General features: G+C 44.7%; 1 protein-coding gene across 1 annotated transcript in view; it reads right to left on the bottom strand.

Annotated features, from left to right (window-relative positions):
• The window catches only part of LOC139580649 (neurabin-2-like), a 26,000-nt gene extending 7,795 nt beyond the window's left edge, over nt 1-18,205 (bottom strand). Inside the window, exons 1-5 of the mRNA XM_071409534.1 lie at nt 17,779-18,205; nt 16,037-17,643; nt 2,235-2,367; nt 1,785-1,905; nt 1,304-1,408 (exon numbers count right to left, since the gene is read on the bottom strand). Of these exons, the coding sequence (XP_071265635.1) occupies nt 1,304-1,408; nt 1,785-1,905; nt 2,235-2,367; nt 16,037-17,506 (1,829 nt within the window). The 5' untranslated portion in view covers nt 17,507-17,643; nt 17,779-18,205. The remainder of the gene's footprint in view (nt 1-1,303; nt 1,409-1,784; nt 1,906-2,234; nt 2,368-16,036; nt 17,644-17,778) is intronic.

The raw sequence follows: 18,205 nt of genomic DNA, 5'->3' as shown, positions 1-18,205 counted from the left end.
CCTAGCCCTCACCCTCTGATCCAACAGGTCCCAGACGTGCTCAATGGGATTGAGATCCGGGCTCTTCGCTGGCCATGGCAGAACACTGACATTCCTGTCTTGCAGGAAATCACGCACAGAACGAGCAGTATGGCTGGTGGCATTGTCATGCTGGAGGGTCATGTCAGGATGAGCCTGCAGGAAGGGTACCACATGAGGGAGGAGGATGTCTTCCTTGTAACGCACAGCGTTGAGATTGCCTGCAATGACAACAAGCTCAGTCCGATGATGCTGTGACACACCGCCCCAGACCATGACGGACCCTCCACCTCCAAATCGATCCCGCTCCAGAGTACAGGCCTCGGTGTAACGCTCATTCCTTCGACGATAAACGCGAATCCGACCATCACCCCTGGTGAGACAAAACCGCGACTAGTCAGTGAAGAGCACTTTTTGCCAGTCCTGTCTGGTCCAGCGACGGTGGGTTTGTGCCCATAGGCAAAGTTGTTGCCGGTGATGTCTGGTGAGGACCTGCCTTACAACATGCCTACAAGCCTTCAGTCCAGCCTCTCTGCGGACAGTCTGAGCACTGATGGAGGGATTGTGCGTTCCTGGTGTAACTAGGGCAGTTGTTGTTGCCATCCTGTACCTGTCCCGCAGGTGTGATGTTCGGATGTACCGATCCTGTGCAGGTGTTGTTACACGTGGTCTGCCACTGCGAGGACGATCATCTGTCCGTCCTGTCTCCCTGTAGCACTGTCTTAGGCATCTCACAGTATGGACGTTGCAATTTATTGCATGCAGTCCTCATGTCTCCTTGCAGCATGCCTAAGGCACGTTCACGCAGATGAGCAGGGACCCTGGGCATCTTTCTTTTGGTGTTTTTCAGAGTCAGTAGAAAGGCCTCTTTAGTGTCCTAAGTTTTCATAACTGTGACCTTAATTGCCTACCGTCTGTAAGCTGTTAGTGTCTTAACGTCCGTTCCACAGGTGGATGTTCATTAATTGTTTATGGTTCATTGAACAAGCATGGGAAACAGTGTTTAAACCCTTTACAATGAAGATCTGTGAAGCTATTAGAAATTATCTTTGAAAGACAGGGTCCTGAAAAAGGTTTATTTTTTTGCTGAGTTTAGTTGGTGAGGAAAAGAAACCTGCTAAAAAGGGAAAAAAGTGTTAACTAGAAGCCTCTGTAACATCAGAGTGTTGCATCGAAGTGTGCATCCCAAATAGCACCTTATTCCTTATATTGTGCACTATTTTTCACCAGAGCCCTATGGACCCTAGTCAAAAGTAGCGTACTATTGCCAAAAACATATCCTCACTTGACGGTGCCTGTGGTGTTCCTGAGGACGGAGGCAGCGAAGGTCTGGGTGACCCCCACCAGACTGGTCCCATCCACCTCCACTATCAGGTCATTCACCTGGATCCTGGGTGGAGAAACACAAAGCAGCACAACAACCTCAGCACCAGTCTTATAATATGCTTACTTTTTCATTCAAACTTTCATACAGGTTTGTCTCGGAGATAGAAATCTGTTTTGCTAGCGAGACCTGCTCCCGCAAGAAACTGTAATGTGACCGAATTGACTCCCTTTATTATTCCAAACCTATTTGTGGATATAACATATCAAAATCAGCAAGCTAGACAGAGATGTGAATACTACTACTAGACATACAAGTTTGGCTCATCTCACATGCTTGATTGCTTCTTAGATGTATTAAATCATGCAGAACCTGTTCAGGTAAGTCTGTCAGGAGTATAGATGGAAAAGCCGTAGATGAAGGCCACCATTTTGTAACGTACCTGCCATCCCGGTGCGCCGCTCCTCCATCGGTGACCGTCTTGACAAAGATGCCCAGTTTCTCCAGGCCCATGTCTGCCCCCGCCCCCATCCCAATGATACTGATACCCAGCCCATCCCCATCTGAGGACAGTGAGACAGTGAGAAAACAATAAAATCATCGTAATCCATGATGAAAATGAATTGCTCTTTTGTTTCATAATAGCTTTTTAAATCAGAATTCCCTCTTGGGAGAAGGGATAACTGGAAGGCCGATGTAGGGATGATAGATGCGTGCTGATTGAGTGAGGGGATTGATCTTGGATTGTCTCAAGAGAATGGCGATTACAACTCCACTTTACAGTACTGTGAAGGGGAGTTTTCTTAAGTGGGCAATCTGGAATGTTCTTTGTTGTTTTTGCGAATCGCAGATTGCCACATTAAGGTTATGGGGTAACTGAGCTGAGGTGTACCTTTCTCCAGCTCGACAGGGAACAGATGGAGCCTCTCCACCCTCTTCTCCAGCTCGTACTCTGCAGATGCAGCCATGGGGTCCACGTCCTCATTCCGACGGTCATAGTCCTCGTTGGGGTAGGTGGCAAACACCTGACAGATGAAGAGAACACAAAGTAGCTTATTACAAAACTGTTTAAACATACTTTTTACTTAGGCTGGACATGTGTAAAGCACTTTGTGACAACTGCTGATGTAAACAGGGCTTTATAAAAAAATGTTTTTGTTGTTGATAGATTTACTGATTGAGCAGTAGTTGCGGGTTTATCATTGAGTATGAGGATGTTTCTATCCGTGTTAGAAGAGGGCCTTAGTTCCATTATGTTCTGATAGGGTGGATGGAGTTGGGACACAGTGAAAAGGGTGACCACATAGTGTAATATACTGTCACGTCATTCACCTAAAAAAATGGACACAAACCATTTCCATCACCAAATTTGCCTCAGTTAAAGCTTGTTTCAACTACCAAAATGCTATTATATTCAGGTAAGACCTCAAATCAACCCCGGTATAAAACCCAAGCACCTCTCATAGAATAGATAGTGACCCATTTCAGAGCAGAGCTTCCACTTTAGCCCAGCTCCAACAGCATTCTTGCATCCCAAATGGCACCATATTCCCTACATAGTGCACTACTTTTGACCAGAGCCCTATGGGTAGTGCACTATATAGGGAGCTATTTGGGAATTAGCCCATAACAGTATACATAAGCACCTTCAGCATTCTAATGCAGTCCTGGCCACTGCAGCTGCCCCACACACACACACGTGTCCTCTCTTTCTCGGCCACTGTTCTCTCTGGTCTTCCAGGGAGACTCAGGTCACATGTGCACCTCACATAACCACTCTCCTACTAAGCTACACAGGACCTGCTCTGTGCTTTACCCTCTCTTCTCTTTCCATCTCACTCTACACCCTCCCATTCGTATCCCTCATTCCTCTCCTCTTTTTCTCTCCGTCCCTCCTCTCTCCATCCCCAATAACCTCTTCTCTTTTCTCACTCCTCATTCCCTGTTTTGTTTTTTATCTCCCTCTTTTGCTTCTTCTCCTCACTCCCTCAGTTCCCAATATAACCTCTCATCTTTTAATCGTTTCCCTCCAATGAATAACCCTCCTCCTCTCTGTTACAACGGTCTTCATGTTTGCTCCCTTTTGTCATCTGTTTGTGCCTGTCTCAGAGTAGTCAGTACACACACACACCTCTTTGCTTGTACAGTGTCATCTAAATCACATGGTTTCTGTCTCCGTAGCAACCACACAGTGAAGTGCTTGTCAGATTTGACATTGCCCTTATGATTTAATCAACCTGACTAAATTGACTATTTTCTGTTTTCATACATCATTGAATACTAGGAAGGTTGAGGTGAGGCACATGTCTTTGGCTGGGTTAAACTGTATCTAGGTCTGTGCAGTTGAACACCCGGAAGAGCTCTTACATCAAAGCAGCCATTGTACAGTACATACACTGTTGACGACGCATCCTATGACCACGTAAATGCCAGCTCAGAGCTACACATTTAGGCACACACACACGCACGTTAATGACTACCTAAACCAGTAAACCTCTGACTGGTGTAGACCAATGGCGTGGGTTTGGCATATGGTCTAAATAGGTTGTGTGATTTAGGTTACCTTTGTATCTAGGCAGATTATGATCATTTGGATTATAAGCAGACAGAAAATATGTTTAGCCTTCGTGTGAATAGATGTAGCCTGGCACTAGCACAGGGGTATTCAAATCTTACCCTACAAGGTCCGGACTACTGCTGGTATTCTGTTCTACCTGATAATTAACTACACCCCACCTGGTGTCCCAGGTTAGAGGGGAAGAATGAAAGAAAGCAGTGGAACTGGCATGGAGGTCCAGATTTGAGTTTGAGGGCATTAGCACATCAACAGTTAAAACAACTGAAAGTGGTCCCCCAAAGCTCTCTAACTATGTGCATCCGAAATAACACCCTATTCCCTATATAGGGCACTACTTTTGACCAGAGCCCTATTCTTGTCTATTTATTGTATCTGTGCCTTTGTTCTGTGTCTGAAGCAACACCATAGAGCTAATAGAATTGCCCTTAAGGGGACAAATCAAGTTATCTGAATTTAATTGAAAAGTAGTTCACTACATAGGGAGTAGAGTGTAATTTGGGATTTAGCCACTGTCTCAAATGGCAGTTCGCTCCTTGAGTTTAATGACCACAGCTGGTGGCCCTTCCTGACCCCATTTCAAGGCCTTGTGACCAGAGACCAACTACAGTTCAGGCAGTATAGAGTATTAAAACATGTGTCAAAGGAAACAAGTCCCCTACATCCAGATGTGTCTGTACTCTCTACCACCTGCCTGTGTTGGGCTGGGCTGCATCATCTGCCTGACAAGGCAAAGACACACGCACACACTGACATGGCGCACACACACACACTGACATGGCACACACACACTGACATGGCACACACACACACACACAGACATGGCGCACACACACACACACTGACATGGCACACACACACACACACACACTGACATGGCACACACACACACACACACACTGACATGGCACACACACACACACATTGACATGGCACACACACTGACATGGCACACACACACACACACTGACATGGCGCACACACACACAGAAAGCTAACACTTTCTCCTTCCAAAGTCAAGAGATTTACTTCTTCCTTATATGGGAGAATCCCACTAAAGGACAGACACTGATCATCTTACATGATGCTCTCATATCCTCCCTGTTTCCCTCCCTCCCTTCTGTACTGTATGCACGCACGCACACACACAGTCGATGAACCCTGGCTGAGCTGGGCGGGGCAGATAAGGTGGCATTGTGGCAGTCAATGAGCGACATGAGCCTGCCTGCCAGCCTTTCCCCCTTTCAGGAGACAAACATTGGGATTAAGGTGGGGGGCTGGGCAGGGGGAGGCTGGGGCAGGGCAGGGGGAGGGCTGGGGCAGGATACATGCTGCTGCTGCTCCAGTTGTGACAGATAATAGGTCACAGTGGCTAACAGATGGCCAGGAACAACCCTCCCTCCAACCCTCTCTGCCACCAACCGCCCTACAAAAGCTGTGTGTGCAGCCAGTAGCTAAACTAAGCTAACCCCTTCTGTTTGTGTCAGAACAAGGAAACCAAACAGGGAAACCGCTTGGAATGTATCACATATTAAAAACCCCAGCAACAAACAAATGACTAGGTTGGTACTATGGGAGGTATATAGAGGCATGCCCTTATGCTAGTATATATTTTTTCAACAATTACCACAATGGCTCCTAGGTTGCACCCTAAATGGCACCCTAGTCCCTATGGCCTTGGTCAAATGAAGCTTTGTTTCCCCTTCACTACCTGAAGCATTGAGCATTTCCTGCCAATTGTGTCAAAACTAGGTTAATTACTCGAGGATTTGATCAACACAGTGTACATTGCCTAAATTCAACATACCTGGTCTTCCAGGTCAGTTAAATCCAAAACACGAAGTGCCTGCGGCACTCCAGGCCCTGGGTTGCCTACCCCTGAACTAGAGAATAGGATGCCACTTGGTACACAGCCCTTGGCTGGGAGGGATGTGGTTGGGTAACATTGTGGTCAACTGGTTACATCCTCCTAGTACCAGGTTTCCCAAACTCTGTACTCAGGACCCCTAAAGGGTGCACGTTTTTGTTTTTGCCCTAACACTAGACAGCTGATTCAAATGATCATTATTTATTTGAATCAGCTGTGTAGTGCTAGGGCAAAAACTAAAATGTGCACCCCTTGGATTCCCGAGGACCGGGTTTGGGAAACGCGGTCCTAGTAGAAAGCAGTTTACCCTGTTCCTCCTCTTGTTGCTTTCCCCAAAAACAAATCCAAATCTGGTCTAAACCCAAGAGGCTGTGTGGATGTGGTGTTGACGGGTGAGTTTAGTTGGTTTCTCACAACAGAAATAGCATGTTCCTCTCCACACAGTCTCTCCACAAGCTCAGCTGCTAACCTATTAACATTACCACTGGGGCGTTCCACACGTTTTTTTATAACACTCTTAGTCGCTCTTCCTATTACATTTTCTTTTTTACAAGATGTTAGTTTTCACTGTAAACTATTTGCTCTCCATGCATGGTAGAATCTCAATTGCATTTTCTTGATTCCTTTGCATCCTCTGTCCTGGCCTCCTCAAAACCCATTGGATGCAAAGGTCAGAGATCCCTCCCCTCTGACATTCTCATCCAATGGGTTTTGAGAAGGAGATGAGGAGAGTGGACGTGAGGAATCAAGGCAATGCAATCGAGATTCTCCCCATGTCCCATTGAAATGGCACTTTAGTCAGAGCTTTCTTCAACTACCAAAGTAGAATTATGGGATGGAAAGTGATGAGATTGGTTGTCTCATGTGTCCTATTAACATCTTCATTCATAGTTCAGAACAGGCAGTCTATCTGCTACTTGCAGTCTCAGAGCATTTCATTTCAATGTACCGGATATCTGTTGCAATTAACCCTCTAGATGTGTGATAAATTGGTTTCCGAGAGCTGGCTTGTAGCTTAATCAAACCACAGCAGCAACAAGCTCAGCACAGACTTAACGTCCCTCCGAGAATCACTCAGGTGGGCCTACCGCCAACAAACACTCAATCTCCCACTTACTGTCCTGAAGACAATCAAACCTTAATCAAACCGCACAAACAATCTTAGCACGTATAACAGACTTAACGTCTCTCCGAGAATTAAGCAGACGTAACTACAACAAACACCTAATCCCACTAAGTCTCCTGATGACAATTGAACCTTAATTAAACTGCATAAACAAGCTAAATATAAGGAAGGGATACCTCAAACAAACAATCACAGTCAGTTCCAATGTGTTTGTCACCCCTTCCCCCTAATTCGTCAATGTTTGCAGATCTGAATGGTCTGGAAATGTATAAGCTTCCGCATATACAGTACCAGTGAAAAGTTTAGACACACCTACTCATTCCAGGGTTTTTCTTTATTTTTACTATTTTCTACATTTTAGAATAATAGTGAAGACATGAAAACTAATAAATAATACATATGGAATCATGTAGTAACCCCCAAAAAATGAACAAATCAAAATATATTTGATATTGAGATTCTTCACAGTAGCCACCCTTTGCCTTGATGACAGCTTCGTACAAACTTGCCATTCTCTCAACCAGCTTCATGAGGTAGTCACCTGGAATGCATTTAAATTAACAGGTGTGTCTTGTTAAAAGTGCATTTCTTTCCCTCTTAATGCATTTGAGCCAATCAGTTGTGTTGTGACAAGGTAGGTGTGGTATACAGGACATTGCCCTATTTGGTAAAAGACCAAGTCCATATTATGGCAAGAACAGCTCAAATAAACAAAGAGAAATGACAGTCCATCATTACTTTAAGACATGAAGGTCAGTCAATGTGGAAAATGTCAAGAACTTTGAAAGTGCAGTTGTAAAAACCATCAGGCGCTACGATGAATCTAGCTCTCATGAGGACCGCCACAGGAAAGGAAGACCCGGAGTTACCTCTGCTGCAGAGGATAAGTTCATTAGAGTTAACTGCACCTCAGATTGCAGCCCAAATAAATGCTTCACAAAGTTCAAGTAACAGATGCATCTCAACATCAACTGTTCAGAGGAGACTGTGTGAATCAGGCCTTCATGGTTGAATTGCTGCAAAGAAACCACTACTAAAGGGCACCAATAAGAAGAAGAGACTTGCTTGGGCCAAGAAACGCGAGCAATGGACATGAGACTGGTGGAAATCTGTCCTTTGGTCTGATGAGTCCAAATTTGATATTTGATATATCCCATCTGGTTTGCGCTTAGTCAGACTATCATTTGTTTTTCAACAGAACAATGACCCAACACCTCCAGACTGTGTAAGGGCTATTTGACCAAGAAGGAGAGTAATGGAGTGCTGAATGATATATTAATCACTTGTGAATGATGCCCAGCTTGTGTGCAGTAAGGCAAGAAATGTCACATGCCTCTTTTTTTCAAATTTTTCCAATCATAGTCCCCCACCTCATGTAGCCTAGCCAGTAGGCCTATATGTTTTGATAAGGTTTGAATCGCAACTAAAATGGCCAAATAACTTCTTAATTAAGCACATTAATCCGCTTTGCAACTGGTGTTGAGCCTGAACTGGCATACAGTTTGGGGAAGATAATTTTCACCATAAAAATGCACCTTTATAATAAAGCATTACATGAAAATGGTGTTTTCCCGCTAATTGATTGCATTTTGGAACATTCGCACTTATAGCCTACTGCCGTCTGCGGATTATTGCGCTTATAATGTGAAGAAATAGCCTAATAGTTTATCAACATTTTAACCTAAACGTTTTGATCGGTTGCATGAGCATCATTGCTTTTGAAAGTTTTTTTGATATGAGTAGTGTATTCATTTGGGATCTATCACATCCCACAACGGTCCCAGACTATGTTTGGAATATTATTTCTCGTAGGCTAGTGCTTTTGCTGTTCGTTAGGCCTACTCATCTTGTTGGCTGACGAAAAGTAAAGGTGGACAGTCCTTCTAACATCTTCAATATGCACCTCGGAATTCGATAAGAAGGACGTGCGCAGTTGCGGCCCCGATGTGTCTGTCCTCACTTGTAGCTACTTCGGAGCTGAGATAGATGCCTGTGAGAAGACCTCAATCAAGTGACGGGTATTGGCTAATAAGAATTGAGATATCTGAGAGAACCATGTGAGTGAGAGGTGCTTCGGAACACGCAGCTGAAAGAAGGCAATTATAATTGTTATATTCAGCCCAAGGGCACAGCGTCCACTGGGCGCAAAAGGCATGGATTTGTTTAGGGGGCGTTATGGTCACACTAGGGGGATGCCGCCGGGAAATTCTAGGCATTATCAAGAGCTTGTCAAATTCTGAATGAGAGATTGATGAAGTGTGTGCAGGCTGTGAAAGAAACAAAGCAGAGCGCATGCCTTTCATGCAACTTTTCTCAAATCATCATTAGTCGCATCATGCAGCCTTAGAACATATTAAAAATCAAAACATATAGCCCAATGTTTGAATCACAACTAAAGTTGCATGAATCTCTAAATTAAGAATAGAGGAGAACCCATTTCTTTGTTAACCTCTCTGGGGTAGGAGGCAGTATTTTGACATCCGGATGAAAAGCGTGCCCAAAGTAAACTGCCTGTTACTCAGGCCCAGAAGCTAGGATATGCATATAGATTTGGATAGAAAACACTCTAACGTTTCTAAAACTGTTAAAATAATGTATGTGAGTATAACAGAACTGATATGGCAGGCGAAACCCCGAGGACAAACCATCCCCCCCAAAAAAATTCAGCTTACCACTATTTTCAATGGCTAGTATTTTAATAATAAGGCCAAGACTCCCAGATTGCAGTTCCTAGGGCTTCCACTAGATGTCAACAGTCTTTAGAAAGAGTTAAGCTGTTGTTTTTTTTAAATGACCCAGAAATTGTAGTTTTTCTAGGTGGCTCCCATTTTGGCAGTAGTGTTTCCAGGCGCGTGGAGGAAAGCATGTTCTTTCATATTTATCTCCGGTAATGAACATACTATTATCCGTCTTAAATTGTATCGTTTATTTGCGTATTAGGATAACTAAGGTTTGATTATAAACGTTGTTTGAATTGTTTGGAAAAGTTTATTAGTAACGTTTGGGATTCATTTTGTATGCATTTTGATGGAGGGAAACTGAGTGGATTATTGACTGAAGCGCGCCAGCTAAACTGAGTTTTTATGGATATAAAGAAGGACATTATCGAACAAAAGGACCATTTGTGATGTAACTGGGACCTTTTGGAGTGCCAACAGAATAAGATCATAAAAAGGTAAGGCATTTTTTATATCGCTATTTCTGACTTTTGTGTCGCACCTGCCTGGTTGAAATATGATTTATGTTTTTGTATGCGGGGCGCTGTCCTCAGATAATCGTATGGTTTGCTTTCGCCGTAAAGCCTTTTTGAAATCTGACACAGCGGCTGGATTAACAAGAAGTTAAGCTTTATTTTGATGTATAACACATATTTTCAAGAATGTTAAATATTTGAAATGAGTATTTTTGGATTTCGCGCTCTGCAATTTCACTGGATGTTGGTCAGGAGGGACGTTACCGTCCCACGTACCCTAGTTAACCGCTCAACACAGAATAGCTGCATGTGCGCACTCCCTCTGATTTCATTTGGAGAAAACATCCTTTCTATTTTATGTTCAATTGTATTCTTCATACTATAAATAATATCAAATAATGCCACGGAATTCTAAGCTAATCTTGTCTGCTAAATGAACTAGTGTAGCCCACAGCCATATGGCATAGCCAGATCTGGACCTAACATAAGGACAACTCAGAGTATGCAATTCTGTTCTTCTGAAATATATTACATTTTCTTCATATCATGTTTCTTTAGACTTGTCTAAAATAAATACATGGATTTATTGTGATGGTGTAGGCTATATTAACATTGATTTATTATACTTTTTAAAATGTAGATGTTCCAAAAGTCTGCATCAGTGGCTTGTAGGCTATGCGTGGAAGCCATGAGATGCTAAATGTTAACGGTCAATTACCATGAGACCGGCAGTTATTTGCTTGACAATCACCTGCTAACAAAATGTCATGACCTCCACAGCCCTAGCTTCACATACAGAAACCGCACAGAGGCTGCATGCAGCAGGACTGTGGTGTGCATTGAGTTGGGTGGTGCAGCCCATAGACTGTATAATACGGTGCAGCCCATAGACTGTATAATATGGTCCAGCCCAGCCAAAAAAAGTGGGACAGAATGACCTTGCTGATAATCTGTCTGGTCCCCCATCCCCCTCTCATGGGCAATGTGTGACTGGCCAATAGATTCACTTGGTAGACAGTGTGTGAGATGACTGGCCAATTGTCCTTTACCAGTGAACCTGTTTTATCATACCTGGCCACAATGTGATGCATTACATCTCTCTGGCTTCCCTTGTGGTCCAAGTAAAAAGCCTCAATTTTACTAACGCTTGCAAACATACCTGCTAAATAAGTTTTCAACCCATTTCAATATCTAGTCAACAAAGTCTACTGGGCTATAATCACATCAAAGACTATTTTTGTATTCTTTATTTATTTGAATTGCAGACAGTGTAAAAAAAACTATCAAATGTGTATTCATGACTGGAGCTAGCTCCGACTATTATGGGATGCCACTGTGTAGGCTGTAAATATTCATCAGAGAGGGGATTGGTGAAGAATGGACAGAGGTGGAAAGATAGTTGAAGAGGGACAAACGGGAATTCTGTTCCTGGTTGAAAGAGTGTATGTTGCAGATAGTTTTTTCTACACACATGGTACAAATTCAAAGGAGATTATAAAAAAATGATATATATATAATATACATACACACACACACATTAAAATCGCTCCAATCAACATTAGGATCAATAATTCAAAGCATCTTGTACCAGGAGAATAGGAGAGAACAGTTATGAAATACAGTGATGTAAAACAGGAAATATAGAGTAAGGACAACAAATCAAATAAGAAGTGAGGAACCGGAGAGCAGGTTCCTGTGTTTACAACAAGCAGACAGCCCCAAAGGAGAGGCCTGTCTGTGGTAATTACAATGCTGCTATTTTTATCAACTTATCATAAAACAAGAGGAGAATGGTGACAGATGGAGAGAAAAAAAAGAGAGGGAGTGAGAGAAAGGAGGGTGTTAGAGTGAACAAAGCCAGTAGTGTGAACTGAACTTTACCCCAGCGATGCTGTTTGTGCCAGTTTAAGAAGAGAAAAAAAGAAATACATTTGACACAGACCCCAGTGGCTGTCACCACAACAACTCCTATGTGTGGGCGTCTGGGTGAGAGAGAGAGAGCGCAGATACGATGAGGGGGAAATAGTCACCAAAAAAATGGCCAAGCACGGGCACTTCCTGTACCACCGAGGGAGAGAAAGACAGCGAGACAGAGAAAGACACACAGAGATAGAGAGACAGTGAGATCGCAATAGAAACAGTGAAAGAAAGAAGAAAAATACACACACAGAGACAGAGACATTCAGCAACAACAAAAAAGCTAGTGACAATACTGTTTGACCAAAGTCCTGGCAGTCATTAAACCATGACATTTTAGCCACCAAATAAAGGGCCTTCAATTTGTCCTCCCTCTGACTCCCATGCATTCCCACTGTACCCATATCAATCTAAATAACAAAAGAGACTCTGATACAGAGTGAAGGACTGTGTCAGTGTGATGGGAGGGTTTGTTTCAGAGGACAGCCACTGTTGGGTACAGTAGTACTAGACTGAACATATCAAAAAGACTGTGACGGTCAGCCACAAAGCGCTTTGAGATTTCTTGAACATAGAGCTTGGCGATATGGACAAAAATCCATATTGAGATAAAATTGCTTGAATTGATGAGATAACAATAAATAGAATGACAAGTTCTAACCTTCATCTGCACCACAGTTTAACTTTCACCCAAATTAGCAAACAAATTTTGTTTCAAACTTCACATTTCTGTAATATATTGTAACGAACGATATCAGCAAAATGCCTGCGATAAGTTGATTGGTGTCTATAATTTTCGGTTTACTTTCCGAGCTCTACTTGAACATATCAAAAAGACAGGGAGACAGTCAGCCACAAAGCGCTTTGAGTGTTATTTCTGTTATAAAAAGCGCTACAGAAATGCAATAGATTATTGTTATTGCTGTTGGGTACAAGCCCACAGCACAGACCGACCCACTCTGCTCTCTGTTAGGTCTAATGAGCTGTTGCTGCATTGTCACACCACGCAGATGGTGAGCCAATGTAAAACATTACAGGAAGTCACAGTTTTCTCTTTTTGATACTCTCATAGGGTCACAACTTCTTCTACTGAAGTGATCTGGAATGATGGGTTATCATAACTGGTTGAAATATAACATATCTTATGAAATAGCCTACCCACTGGGCACAGATATCAATTCAACGTATATTCCACTTTGGTTCAACGTCATTTCAGTGAAATGACATGGAAACAACATTGATTCAATTGCTTCATTGGTCAAACACAATTTGACGATGCATGACTCTGTTCGAGAGAGAGAGAGAGAGAGAGAGAACTTCAATACGGATGGTCATGATAACTGCAAGAGCTGTTTCAGTAGCTGCTTGAGCTGGCGCTGCATGTGTGAGTGTGGGACTTAATAGTATCAACGCACACTTGACTTGGCAGAGCTAGGGCTTCTCTCTCTCTCCATGTTAATGCTGGAGAACTCAGGGCAGTGAGACTGAACTGGGGTAGCAGAGAACAGGGCTACATACCAAATGGCACCCTATTCTCTACATTAAAAAAAAAAATAATAATAATATTTCACCTTTATTTAACCAGGTAGGCAAGTTGAGAACAAGTTCTCATTTACAATTGCGACCTGGCCAAGATAAAGCAAAGCAGTTCGACACATACAACAACACAGAGTTACACATGGAGTAAAACAAACATACAGTCAATAATATAGTAGAAAAATAAGTCTGTATACAATGTGAGTAAATGAGGTGAGATTAGGGAGGTAAAGGCAGAAAAAGGCCATGGTGGCGAAGTAAATACAATATAGCAAGTAAAACACTGGACAGGTAGATTTGCAGTGGAAGAATGTGCAAAGTAAAAATAGAAATAATGGGGTGCAAAGGAGCAAAATAAATAAATAAATACAGTAGGGGAAGAGGGTAGTTGTTTGGGCTAAATTATAGATGGGCTATGTACAGGTGCAGTAATCTGTGAGCTGCTCTGACAGCTGGTGCGTAAAGCTAGTGAGGGAGATACATACATTGTGGACTACTTTTGACCAACGACCATTCCCTACATCTCCCATACTCAACTGGCGGACCACAGTCTGGATCCGGACCCAGAACTGGGTCAATACGGACCGCGGGTCCCGACTAATATTATTTGGGGGGGGTGTGGCTCAGTCGGGCTTTGGCCCCTGGTATCATATAAACACAAATAAGGCATGGAAAAATGCGTAGAATTGCAGGAACTCAGCTTTAAAACAGCAACATTTTCTCTCCGCCAACAAGAGGAGTGTTAACAGTTTGGGGTCACATGGGTTGCAAGGTGGGGTTTGTTACTATGCTGATAAATGACAATATCCATCTGGACCTTTACCACCTAGGACATTTTACTGACCGGACCTTCTCAAATATTACTTGAGTACTCCTGCACTGCATGAGGCACTACTTTTGACCAGAGCTCATTCCCTACAGTGGGCCCCGGTCAAAAGTAGTGTGCTATATAGGGAATAGGTTACCATTTGGGACACAGCTCATGACAGAGCAGTGAGACTGAGCTGGGGGAGCAGAGAATCGTACACTGCTTCTTGGATCATTACACTTCCCAGTCAGTAGAGACACTGAATCAACTTCTCCCCTCCTAGCCCTGACATGGATGTAGCCTCCAGCTTATTACAGTGTCTACAATAACATACGTCTATGTCTAGAATCATTTGTGATGGGCAACGATACGGAAAATCAATATCAGTTTCATTTTTTATTCAATATCAATATCGGTTTGTAGAAAATACATTGCAAATGTGTGAATGTTCACTTCTCTGTGAAATCCAGACAACTGTTGTGGATTGCCCATTGGGATAGGTGTTCTGGTAGCATAAACCTACCTAACGAGTTTGAATAAAATGGGAAGCCATCTCCAGTATATGGCCCATAAGCAGGCAAGTAAATATGCTAAGTCTGGAAAAAGGAGGCTACAGCCATATCAGGATTACCATGCTGGGAGAAATCATCAATATTACTTCTTCCTCATGTAGCAAAGTACTGTAACTTACTAACGCACATGGGAATGAACCAACCACCAACATAACTCAACCGTTCTTCTTCTTTGGATTTTAATGGCAGTGTACTCTTTTTAGGTGCATTACCGCCATCCATATATAACCAACCACTGCACTGCTGTTGACCTTTTACAAGTATAGCCAGTCAGACTATCCCAACACACAATAAGAAAGCAGCTACGCTAATTATTCTGACTCTTTGTTCCTCCCTAACAATTATTTACAGACACAGAGAGAGAGAGACCTACTGAGAGACAGAAAGCATTTTAGAGAGGGAGCTACAGAGAGAGCTACAGAGAAGAGAGTGAGAGCTACAGAGAGAGAGAGAGAGAGCAACAGAGAGAGCGCTACAGAGAGAGCTACAGAGATCTACAGAGAGAGAGCAACAGAGAGATAGAGCGCTACAGAGAGAAAGAGAGAGCTACAGAGAGAAAGCTACAGTGAGCTACAGAGAGTGAGCTACAGAGAGAGAGAGAGCTACAGAGAGAGCTACAGAGATCTACAGAGAGAGAGCTACAGAGAGAGAGCTACAGAGAGAGAGAGAGAGAGAGAGCTACAGAGAGAGAGAGAGAGAGCTACAGAGAGAGAGCCACAGAGAGAGAGCCACAGAGAGAGAGCCACAGAGACAGAGAGGGAGCTACCGCTAGCTCCCACTGCATTTCAGATAAGGATCTACAGACTGGTTCTTTCAGGGCCATGTCAGCTGCACAGTGGGAATGCAGGCAGGCAGTGGCAACTGGCTGGGAACAAGGCTACTGGCACAGAGGAAGGGGGCAAGGGGGAGAGGAGGCAAGGGGGGAAATGACTAAGCATATAGTCATGTATGGCGTGAAGGAAATCCGTGGTAGTGTCCAAGTCAAACACTACTACAAAAGGACTGGTTGTAAATATGGAAGCCTGTGACATGTTAAATATAACTGAATGCAGTGCAATGGTGTGTACGTGACCATGTATATTCTATTAGAGTGAGCTCACCTTGATAGGCCCCGTGCTGAAGCAGATCTTCCGGCTGGGTGGAGGGTCCTCCTCTTCAGGCAGCCCAGGTTTCTCATGACAGCTGGACTCAGGCTCATACGGCTCATCTTCATCCTCCTCTTCCTCATCCCGCTGGCTCCCTCCAGAGTCCTCGCCCACTGCGCTGTATGTTCTGATATCCACCTGTTCTCCCCCTGACTGATCCTTTACAGGTCTCTCTTCCCCCTCCTCCGCTGTACCCCCCTGGCCCATCACTCCATCTCCACCCTGCCTCCCTCTCTCACTGCTAGTGCCCTTGGGAGAGGTCTCCCTCACCTGGGCCTCGCTCTCTGTACTGTTCTCCCCATTCTCCAGAGAGATGTGGTGGATGTCAGCTTTCACTAATGTGCTGCTGGGCTCCTGGTCACTAGAGTGATCCTCAGACTGGCCTTCAGCTTTGGCCTGGGTTCCAGTCTTATCCCGGCCCTCTTTGGGCTCGGGGAGTGTCGGGCCACTGTGGCCTCCATTCTGCCCTCCGTTCAGGCCATCGGAGGTAGAGGAGGATGAGGGGGCAGCCTTAGCCCTGAGGCTTCTGGGAGGCCCATCCAGGTCCCTCTGGCTGCGCCCCCCACCACCCTCCTCCTCCTGGCTGGCAGTTGGGAGGGCAGAAGCACGGTTCGCCCTCTTGGAGATGATTTTGGAGTTGAGCTGCACCCCCACCTTGGTGCTGACCCCCCGGGAGGGCAGTGGAGGGGTGGAGGAGAGGCGGTGCAGGTTGTTGCGGAGCTCAGAGGCCCGTTCAAAGACAGCACTGAGCTGGGAGACAGTGGGGGACACGGCCTCGGTGGTGTCCAGGCTGTCCAGGGATTCTGTGCTGCCGTTGAACCGGGCCACCACGTCCAGCCTGCCATCATGGAAGCCCAGGCCAGAGGTGCGCTCTGTCTTCAGCAGGACCCGGTTGGTGGCAGCGGCCTGCTTCTCCCGCTCCAGCTGCTTGGCCGCCTGCTGTTGTTCAAAGATCTTCCGTGTCTCCTGCAGCTTGGAGTAGCTGGGTGATGAGGCTAGGGGAGCCTGCCCGTTCTCTTCTTTGGCATTGGGGTTGAACCGGTTAACCCGCTCTGAGACAGTGGATCCCAGCTTCAGCAAGGCGCTGTGGTCCACATTCTCATTCAGGCTACCGGCTCTGGGGAGGGAGAGACGCACTCTCTCAGTAGTCTTCTCCAGGTCCTCCCCTCCCTCCCCCTCCCCGCCGGGAGATGTGCTCCCTGGGCCTTGCATCTGCTGAAACATGTTCTTGATACGGTGCACGTTGGAGCCGTAGCTCCGGCGGCCGCGGGGGCCTTCCTGCATATAATCGCCATTTGCAGCATTGTCCTTCACAGGCTTCAGCGCCTGTATCCCCGCCTCGTATGCGTTCCGGTGCGGGGATGGGCTCCTCAGCGTCGAACCAGAGCCGGTGCTCTTGGAAGATGAGGTATCGGTCTTCATCATGATCAGTCAAGCTTCACAACGGCTGCTCAGCAACGGCATCTCTCCCTTTCTCTTCCTCGGTTGTCAGCACAAATCGGTCCGTTCTCACCAACAGTCAATTCAGTTGGGGAGACGGTGAACCTACGTGCCGACTAGAACTGAATAGCAGGAGAATAAAAAACTAAGGTTATTGTTTTAGGCCGCGTGCATCCAGTATCACAATCCTATGGAATGGAGGAAAGTGAAAAACGATGCATTCATTAGTCAAACTCGCTAGTAATTAAAACACCAACCTGACGAAAAACCTGGAGAAAATGCCCTGGTTACAAAAACATCACTGCAGAAAACTAGAACAGTAACCCAATGAACGCTGGATTTTCCACTGACGACAGATTTATTAAATTTAATCCCTTTTCAAGAGCAGCAGCATCATCATCATTTTGATCTCTTGATTTTCTGAACTGCTGATTTCTGTCTCTGGGTCCTACTCGCTCGCGTAAAAGCAGACTGCTACTGAGGATGGGACGAAACTGGGTCATAGCACCGTTCGCGTTCACTCTACGTTTTTAGTCCTTGAATATTAGCCTAGTGATAATCAATATATGTGAAGGTCTACCCCATACACGAGTTCTATATAAATACAATTATGATATCAAGTAGACGAGTCAAATAAACAGAAATCTTCTTTACACTGAATATTTTGGGCACTTTAGGACCCTG

The sequence above is a fragment of the Salvelinus alpinus genome, chromosome 7 (assembly GCF_045679555.1).
Source record: "Salvelinus alpinus chromosome 7, SLU_Salpinus.1, whole genome shotgun sequence".
In the NCBI taxonomy this organism is placed as follows: Eukaryota; Metazoa; Chordata; class Actinopteri; order Salmoniformes; family Salmonidae; genus Salvelinus; species Salvelinus alpinus.
This window is presented reverse-complemented; position numbering and strand designations above follow the sequence as displayed.